The sequence below is a fragment of the Pristiophorus japonicus genome, chromosome 32 (genome assembly GCF_044704955.1).
Source record: "Pristiophorus japonicus isolate sPriJap1 chromosome 32, sPriJap1.hap1, whole genome shotgun sequence".
NCBI classification, from domain to species: Eukaryota; Metazoa; Chordata; class Chondrichthyes; family Pristiophoridae; genus Pristiophorus; species Pristiophorus japonicus.
The window spans coordinates 1163267-1172279 of record NC_092008.1 but is presented as its reverse complement, the minus strand read 5'-3'; the positions used below and the strand labels follow the sequence as shown (position 1 = coordinate 1172279).

The window sequence follows — 9013 nt, the reverse complement described above, 5'->3', positions numbered from 1 at the left end:
TCTCTAGCCCAGGGGTGGTGTTTTATTTGTGCCTTGCGCTTGCTCAGTCCTGGCACGCTGTCTGTCGGAGTGCTGGGGGGCTGCTATGGACATAGGTCAGGGGCTGTGGCCCAACACAGAGAGCAGCAAGACCCCAGCATTGGCCCGTCCCCTCAAGCGAGGGAAGGAGCCTGTACACGAGGGAGCCCTGCAGGGGACACTGAACGAGAAGGTTCACTCGGTCGATTCCTGAGATGAGGGGGTTGCCTCATGAGGAAAGGTTGAGCAGGTTGGGCCTGTACCCATTGGAGTTTAGAAGAATGAGAGGTGATCTTATTGAAACGTATCAGATTCTGAGGGGGGCTGGACAGGGTGGATGCAGAGAGGGTGTTTCCCCCTCGTGGGGGAATCTAGAACTAGGGGGCACATAGTCTCAGAATAAGGGGGCCGCCCATTTAGGACGGAGAGGAGGAGGAATTTCTTCTGGTGAATCTGTGGAATTCTCTGCCCCAGAGAGCTGTGGGGGCTGGGTCATTGACTATATTTAAGGGGGAGATAGACAGATTTTTGAGCGATAAGGGAGTGAAGGGGCGGGCGGGGAAGTGGAGCTGAGCCCGAGGTCGGATCAGCCGCGATCTGATTGAATGGCGGAGCGGGTTCGAGGGGCCGAATGGCCGACTCCTGCTCCTGTGTCTGATGTTATTCTATATATAAACCCCCTGAACCCTCGATTAGAATCCAGCCTGTAACTCACTCCCGGGTATCTATTATTCTATATATAAACCCCCCCGAACCCCTCGATTAGATTCCAGCCTGTAACTCACTCCCGGGTATCTGTTATTCTATATATAAACTCCCCGAACCCCTCGATTAGATTCCAGCCTGCAACTCACTCCCGGGTATCTGTTATTCTATATATAAACCCCCCGAACCCCTCGATTAGATTCCAGCCTGTAACTCACTCCCGGGTATCTGTTATTCTATATATAAACCCCCTGAACCCCTCGATTAGATTCCAGCCTGTAACTCACTCCCGGGTATCTGTTATTCTATATATAAACCCCCCCCGAACCCCTCGATTAGATTCCAGCCTGTAACTCACTCCCGGGTATCTGTTATTTTGTCTGTCTGTCTGTCTCTGTGTGCATTTCTCTATTTCTGACTATCTCTCGCTCTCCATGTCCGTCTGCCTCTCTCTCTCTCACTCTCTCTGTCTGTGTGTCTCTCTCTCTTTCTGTCTCTCTCTCTTTCTCTGTCTCGCGCTCTCTGTCTCTCTCTCTCTCTGTCTATCTGAGTCTCTCTCTCCTCCGCTCTCTGAATCTCTCTCTCTCCCTCTACCCCCCTCACTCTCCCTCTCTCTCCCTCCCTCTGACTCTCTCTCCCTCTCTCCTTCTCCCACCCCCCTCCCTCTCTGTGTGTGTGTCCCTCTCTCTCCTTCCCTCTCTCTCTCTCTCCCTCTCTCTGACTCTCTCTCCCTCTCCCACCCCCTCCCTCTGTGTGTGTGTGTGTCCCTCTCTCTCCCTCCCTCTCTCTCTCTCTCTCTCTGTCTCTCCCTCTCTCTGACTCTCTCTCCCTCTCCCACTCCCTCCCTCTGTGTGTGTGTGTGTCCCTCTCTCTCCCTCCCTCTCTCTCTCTCTCTGTTTCTCCCTCTCTCTGACTCTCTCTCCCTCTCCCACTCCCTCCCTCTGTGTGTGTGTGTGTGTCCCTCTCTCTCCCTCCCTCTCTCTCTCTCTCTCTCTCTCTGTCTCTCCCTCTCTCTGACTCTCTCTCCCTCTCTCTCTCTCTCTGTCTCTCCCTCTCTCTGACTCTCTCTCCCTCTCCCACCCCCTCTCTCTGTGTGTGTGTGTGTGTCCCTCTCCCTCTCTCTCTCTCTGTCTCTCCCTCTCTCTGACTCTCCCTCTCCCACCCCCTCTATCTCTCTCTCTCTCTCTGTGTGTGTGTCCCTCTCTCTCCCTCCCTCTCTCTCTCTCTGCCTCTCTCGCAGCCCCAGAATGCCCTCACCTCTCCCCTCTTCCTTGCAGTACTCCTACGACGGTGACGACATCGGCGACCTGGCTGTGGACTTCTCCATTGTGTGGGACGGGGAGTTTATCATCGACAAGCCTGTGAGCGTTAAAGGTAGGGTCGGCAAGAACCACGTTCGGCACACCGCTGGCCGCTGGATATTTGGGATATTTTCCCACTTAATTCCACCCTGTCTATCCTACGTAATGTGACTCTAGGTAACAGACCTGTGGCGGGGAGCCAGTTGCGTTTATTTAGCGCCTTTAACTGCCCCAAGGCACCTCACCGGAGCACCAATCAGAAACAGATTCAACCCCCGGGCCACATAAGGCGATATTAGGACCAGTGCCCCAAGTGTCACGGAGGTGGGACTTAAAGGAGGAGAGAGAGAGGCGCAGACGTTGAGGGAGGGAATTCCAGAGCTTGAGACCCTAGCGGGTCACCAATAGTGGAGAGATGGAAATCGAGGGGGCGAGGAGTGGGGGGGGGGGGCAGTGCGCAAGAGGGTGCGATGCATTTGGGGAGGGCTAACAAGGCGAGGGAATCCACATTACATGGTCAGACATTGAGAAGTGTAGAGGAACAGAGGGACCTGGGAGTGCAGGTCCACAGATCCCTGAAGGTAGCAGGCCAGGTGGATAAGGTGGTTAAGAAGGCATACGGAATACTTGCCTTTATTAATCGAGGAATAGAACACAAGAGCAGGGAGGTTATGCTTAAACTGCACAGGCCACAGCTGGAGTACTGCGTGCAGTTCTGGTCACCGCATTACAGGAAGGATGTGATTGCACTGGAGAGGGTACAGAGGAGATTTACCAGGATGTTGCACTGGAGAGGGTACAGAGGAGATTTACCAGGGTGTTGCACTGGAGAGGGTACAGAGGAGATTTACCAGGATGTTGCACTGGAGAGGGTACAGAGGAGATTTACCAGGATGTTGCACTGGAGAGGGTACAGAGGAGATTTACCAGGATGTTGCACTGGAGAGAGTACAGAGGGGATTTACCAGGATGTTACACTAGAGAGGGTACAGAGGAGATTTACCAGGATGTTGCACTGGAGAGGGTACAGAGGAGATTTACCAGGCTGTTGCACTAGAGAGGGTACAGAGGAGATTTACCAGGATGTTGCACTAGAGAGGGTACAGAGGAGATTTACCAGGATGTGATTGCACTGGAGAGGGTGCAGAGGAGATTTACCAGGATGTGATTGCACTGGAGAGGGTGCAGAGGAGATTTACCAGGATGTGATTGCACTGGAGAGGGTACAGAGGAGATTTACCAGGATGTTGCACTGGAGAGGGTACAGAGGAGATTTACCAGGATGTTGCACTAGAGAGGGTACAGAGGAGATTTACCAGGATGTTGCACTGGAGAGGGTACAGAGGAGATTTACCAGGATGTTGCACTAGAGAGGGTACAGAGGAGATTTACCAGGATGTGATTGCACTGGAGAGGGTGCAGAGGAGATTTACCAGGATGTGATTGCACTGGAGAGGGTGCAGAGGAGATTTACCAGGATGTGATTGCACTGGAGAGGGTACAGAGGAGATTTACCAGGATGTTGCACTGGAGAGGGTACAGAGGAGATTTACCAGGATGTTGCACTAGAGAGGGTACAGAGGAGATTTACCAGGATGTTGCACTGGAGAGGGTACAGAGGAGATTTACCAGGATGTTGCACTGGAGAGGGTACAGAGGAGATTTACCAGGATGTTGCACTCGAGAGGGTACAGAGGAGATTTACCAGGATATTGCACTGGAGAGGGTGCAGAGGAGATTTACCAGGATGTTGCACTGGAGAGGGTACAGAGGGGATTTACCAGGATGTTACACTAGAGAGGGTACAGAGGAGATTTACCAGGATGTTACACTGGAGAGGGTACAGAGGAGATTTACCAGGATGTTGCACTGGAGAGGGTATTGAGGAGATTTACCAGGATGTTGCACGAGAGAGGGTACAGAGGAGATTTACCAGGATGTTGCACTGGAGAGGGTACAGAGGAGATTTACCAGGATGTTGCACTGGAGAGGGTACAGAGGAGATTTACCAGGATGTTGCACTGGAGAGGGTACAGAGGAGATTTACCAGGATGTTGCACTAGAGAGGGTACAGAGGAGATTTACCAGGATGTTGCACTAGAGAGGGTACAGAGGAGATTTACCAGGATGTTGCACTAGAGAGGGTACAGAGGAGATTTACCAGGATGTTGCACTGGAGAGGGTACAGAGGAGATTTACCAGGATGTTGCACTGGAGAGGGTACAGAGGAGATTTACCAGGATGTTGCCTGGACTGGAGAATTTTAGCGATGAGGAAAGATTGGATAGGCTGGGGTTGTTTTTTTTGGAACAGAGGAGGCTGAGGGGAGACCTGATTGAGGTGTATAAAATGATGAGGGGCCTGGATCGAGTGGATAGGACGGACCTGTTTCCCTGGGCAGAGGGGTCAACAACCAGGGGGCAGAGATTGAAAGTAATTGGGGGGAGGTTTAGAGGGATTTGAGGGGAAATGTCTTCACCCAGAGGGTGGTGGGGGTCTGGGGAGGAACTCACTGCCTGAAAGGGGGGTAGAGGCAGAAACCCTCACCACATTTGGACGTGTGCTCGGAAGTGCCGTAACCCACAGGGCGATGGACCCAGAGTGGGAAAGTGGGATTAGGCCGGGATGGCTCTTGGTCGGCCGGCGCGAGGCGGACACGATGGGCCGAATGGCCTCCTCCCGTGATGTTAACTTTTCTGATTCTATGAATTGGAGGATGGGGTAAAGCTGGGAGGGTTGGAGGAGGTTTCAGAGATAGGGAGGGGTGTAGCGACTGGAGGCGGTTACAGAGATAGGGAGGGGTGTCGGGGCTGGAGGGGGTCACAGAGATAGGGAGGGGTGTAGGGGCTGGAGGAGGTTACAGATTTAGGGAGGGGTGTAGGGGCTGGAGGGGGTCACAGAGATAGGGAGGGGTGTAGGGGCGGGAGGAGGTTACAGAGATAGGGAGGGGTGTAGGGGCAGGAGGGGGTTAGGGAGATAGGGAGGGGTGTAGGGGCTGGAGGGAGTTACAGAGATAGGGAGGGGTGTAGGGGCTGGAGGGAGTTACAGAGATAGGGAGGGGTGTAGGGGCTGGAGGAGGTTACAGATTTAGGGAGGGGTGTAGGGGCTGGAGGAGGTTACAGATTTAGGGAGGGGTGTAGGGGCTGGAGGAGGTTAGAGATAGGGAGGGGTGTAGGGGCAGGAGGGGGTTAGGGAGATACGGAGGGGTGTAGGGGCTGGAGGGAGTTACAGAGATAGGGAGGGGTGTAGGGGCTGGAGGAGGTTACAGAGATAGGGAGGGGTGTAGGGGCTGGAGGAGGTTACAGAGATAGGGAGGGGTGTAGGCGCTGGAGGGGGTTACAGAGATCGGGAGGGGTGTCGGGGCTGGAGGGGGTTACAGAGATAGGGAGGGGTGTAGGGGCTGGAGGAGGTTACAGAGATAGGGAGGGGTGTAGGGGCTGGAGGGGGTTACAGAGATCAGGAGGGGTGTAGTGGCTGGAGGGGGTTACAGAGATAGTGAGGGGTGTAGGGGCCGGAGGGGGTTACAGAGATAGTGAGGGGTGTAGGGGCCGGAGGGGGTTACAGAGATAGGGAGTGGTGTAGGGGCTGGAGGGGGTTACAGAGATAGGGAGTGGTGTAGGGGCTGGAGGGGGTTACAGAGATAGGGAGGGGTGTAGGGGCTGGAGGGGGTTACAGAGATAGGGAGGGGTGTAGGGGCTGGAGGGGGTTACAGAGATAGGGAGGGGTGTAGGGGCTGGAGGGGGTTACAGAGATAGGGAGGGGTGTAGTGGCCGGAGGAGGTTACAGAGATAGGGAGGGGTGTAGGGGCTGGAGGGGGTTACAGAGATAGGGAGGGGTGTAGGGGCCGGAGGGGGTTACAGAGATCGGGAGGGGTGTAGGGGCTGGAGGGGGTTACAGAGATAGGGAGGGGTGTAGGGGCCGGAGGGGGTTACAGAGATCGGGAGGGGTGTAGGGGCTGGAGGGGGTTACAGAGATAGGGAGGGGTGTAGGGGCTGGAGGGGGTTACAGAGATAGGGAGGGGTGTAGGGGCTGGAGGGGGTTACAGAGATAGGGAGGGGTGTAGGGGCTGGAGGAGGTTACAGAGATAGGGAGGGGTGTAGGGGCTGGAGGAGGTTACAGAGATAGGGAGGGGTGTAGGGGCTGGAGGGGGTTACAGAGATAGGGAGGGGTGTAGGGGCTGGAGGGGGTTACAGAGATAGGGAGGGGTGTAGGGGCTGGAGGGGGTTACAGAGATAGGGAGGGGTGTAGGGGCTGGAGGGGGTTACAGAGATCGGGAGGGGTGTAGGGGCCGGAGGGGGTTACAGAGATAGGGAGGGGTGTAGGGGCCGGAGGGGGTTACAGAGATCCCGAGGGGTGTAGGGGCTGGAGGGGGTTACAGAGATCCCGAGGGGTGTAGGGGCCGGAGGGGGTTACAGAGATAGGGAGGGGTGTAGGGGCTGGAGGGGGTTACAGAGATAGGGAGGGGTGTCGGGGCTGGAGGGGGTTACAGAGATAGGGAGGGGTGTCGGGGCTGGAGGGGGTTACAGAGATAGGGAGGGGTGTAGGGGCTGGAGGGGGTTACAGAGATCCCGAGGGGTGTGCCGGTTGGCGAGCGGGTCTGGTTGACCGTGAGGACGCGGTGCGAGACGGGAAGCCGGGTCTCGGCTGACGGATGCCCCTCTCCTCTCCCCCCACAGCCCTCCTGTACAACTGCTCTGTTCAGCGGGAGAGCTGTGGCCTGTGCCTCAAGGCCGAGCCCAGGTTCGAGTGCGGCTGGTGTGTGCCGGAGCGCCGGTGTCGGCTACTACAGCACTGCGCCGCGCCCAACTTCAACTGGATGGCACCGGGCGGGCGCAACATCAGGTGTACCCACCCCCGGGTGGTCAAGGTAAGGACCCCCTCCTTCTGTCGTCTGCTTCACTCTGTGTCTAACCCCCTGTACCTGCCCTGGGAGTGTTTGATGGGACAGTGTAGAGGGAGCTTTACTCTGTATCTAACCCGTGCTGTACCTGCCCTGGGAGTGTTTGATGGGACAGTGTAGAGGGAGCTTTACTCTGTATCTCACCCCCTGTACCTGCCCTGGGAGTGTTTGATGGGACAGTGTAGAGGGAGCTTTACTCTGTATCTAACCCCCTGTACCTGCCCTGGGAGTGTTTGATGGGACAGTGTAGAGGGAGCTTTACTCTGTATCTAACCCCCTGTACCTGTCCTGGGAGTGTTTGATGGGACAGTGTAGAGGGAGCTTTACTCTGTATCTAACCCCGTGCTGTACCTGCCCTGGGAGTGTTTGATGGGACAGTGTAGAGGGAGCTTTACTCTGTATCTAACCCCCTGTACCTGCCCTGGGAGTGTTTGATGGGACAGTGTAGAGGGAGCTTTACTCTGTATCTAACCCCCTGTACCTGCCCTGGGAGTGTTTGATGGGACAGTGTCGAGGGAGCTTTACTCTGTATCTCACCCCCTGTACCTGCCCTGGGAGTGTTTGATGGGACAGTGTCGAGGGAGCTTTACTCTGTATCTCACCCCCTGTACCTGCCCTTGGAGTGTTTGATGGGACAGTGTAGAGGGAGCTTTACTCTGTATCTAACCCCCTGTACCTGCCCTGGGAGTGTTTGATGGGACAGTGTCGAGGGAGCTTTACTCTGTATCTCACCCCCTGTACCTGCCCTGGGAGTGTTTGATGGGACAGTGTAGAGGGAGCTTTACTCTGTATCTCACTCCCTGTACCTGCCCTGGGAGTGTTTGATGGGACAGTGTAGAGGGAGCTTTACTCTGTATCTAACCCCCTGTACCTGCCCTGGGAGTGTTTGATGGGACAGTGTCGAGGGAGCTTTACTCTGTATCTCACCCCCTGTACCTGCCCTGGGAGTGTTTGATGGGACAGTGTAGAGGGAGCTTTACTCTGTATCTAACCCCCTGTACCTGCCCTGGGAGTGTTTGATGGGACAGTGTCGAGGGAGCTTTACTCTGTATCTAACCCCCTGTACCTGCCCTGGGAGTGTTTGATGGGACAGTGTAGAGGGAACTTTACTCATAATCTAACCCTCTGTACCTGCCCTGGGAGTGTTTGATGGGACAGTGTCGAGGGAGCTTTACTCTGTATCTAACCCCCTGTACCTGCCCTGGGAGTGTTTGATGGGACAGTGTAGAGGGAGCTTTACTCTGTATCTCACCCCCTGTACCTGCCCTGGGAGTGTTTGATGGGACAGTGTAGAGGGAGCTTTACTCTGTATCTAACCCCCTGTACCTGCCCTGGGAGTGTTTGATGGGACAGTGTAGAGGGAGCTTTACTCTGTATCTCACCCCCTGTACCTGCCCTGGGAGTGTTTGATGGGACAGTGTAGAGGGAGCTTTACTCTGTATCTCACCCCCTGTACCTGCCCTGGGAGTGTTTGATGGGACAGTGTAGAGGGAGCTTTACTCTGTATCTCACCCCCTGTACCTGCCCTGGGAGTGTTTGATGGGACAGTGTAGAGGGAGCTTTACTCTGTATCTAACCCCCTGTACCTGCCCTGGGAGTGTTTGATGGGACAGTGTCGAGGGAGCTTTACTCTGTATCTCACCCCCTGTACCTGCCCTGGGAGTGTTTGATGGGACAGTGTAGAGGGAGCTTTACTCTGTATCTAACCCCCTGTACCTGCCCTGGGAGTGTTTGATGGGACAGTGTCGAGGGAGCTTTACTCTGTATCTAACCCCCTGTACCTGCCCTGGGAGTGTTTGATGGGACAGTGTAGAGGGAGCTTTACTCATAATCTAACCCTCTGTACCTGCCCTGGGAGTGTTTGATGGGACAGTGTCGAGGGAGCTTTACTCTGTATCTAACCCCCTGTACCTGCCCTGGGAGTGTTTAATGGGACAGTGTAGAGGGAGCTTTACTCTGTATCTACCCCCCTGTACCTGCCCTGGGAGTGTTTGATGGGACAGTGTAGAGGGAGCTTTACTCTGTATCTCACCCCCTGTACCTGCCCTGGGAGTGTTTGATGGGACAGTGTAGAGGGAGCTTTACTCTG

General features: G+C 55.2%; 1 protein-coding gene across 1 annotated transcript in view; it reads left to right on the top strand.

The window, feature by feature from the left end:
- Window positions 1–1894: 1894 nt before the first annotated feature.
- LOC139240479 (plexin A3-like) overlaps window positions 1895–9013 on the top strand; it is an 80544-nt gene continuing 73425 nt past the window's right edge. Inside the window, 2 exon segments of the mRNA XM_070869014.1 lie at window positions 1895–2097; window positions 6701–6891. Of these exon segments, the coding sequence (XP_070725115.1) occupies window positions 1971–2097; window positions 6701–6891 (318 nt within the window). The 5' untranslated portion in view covers window positions 1895–1970.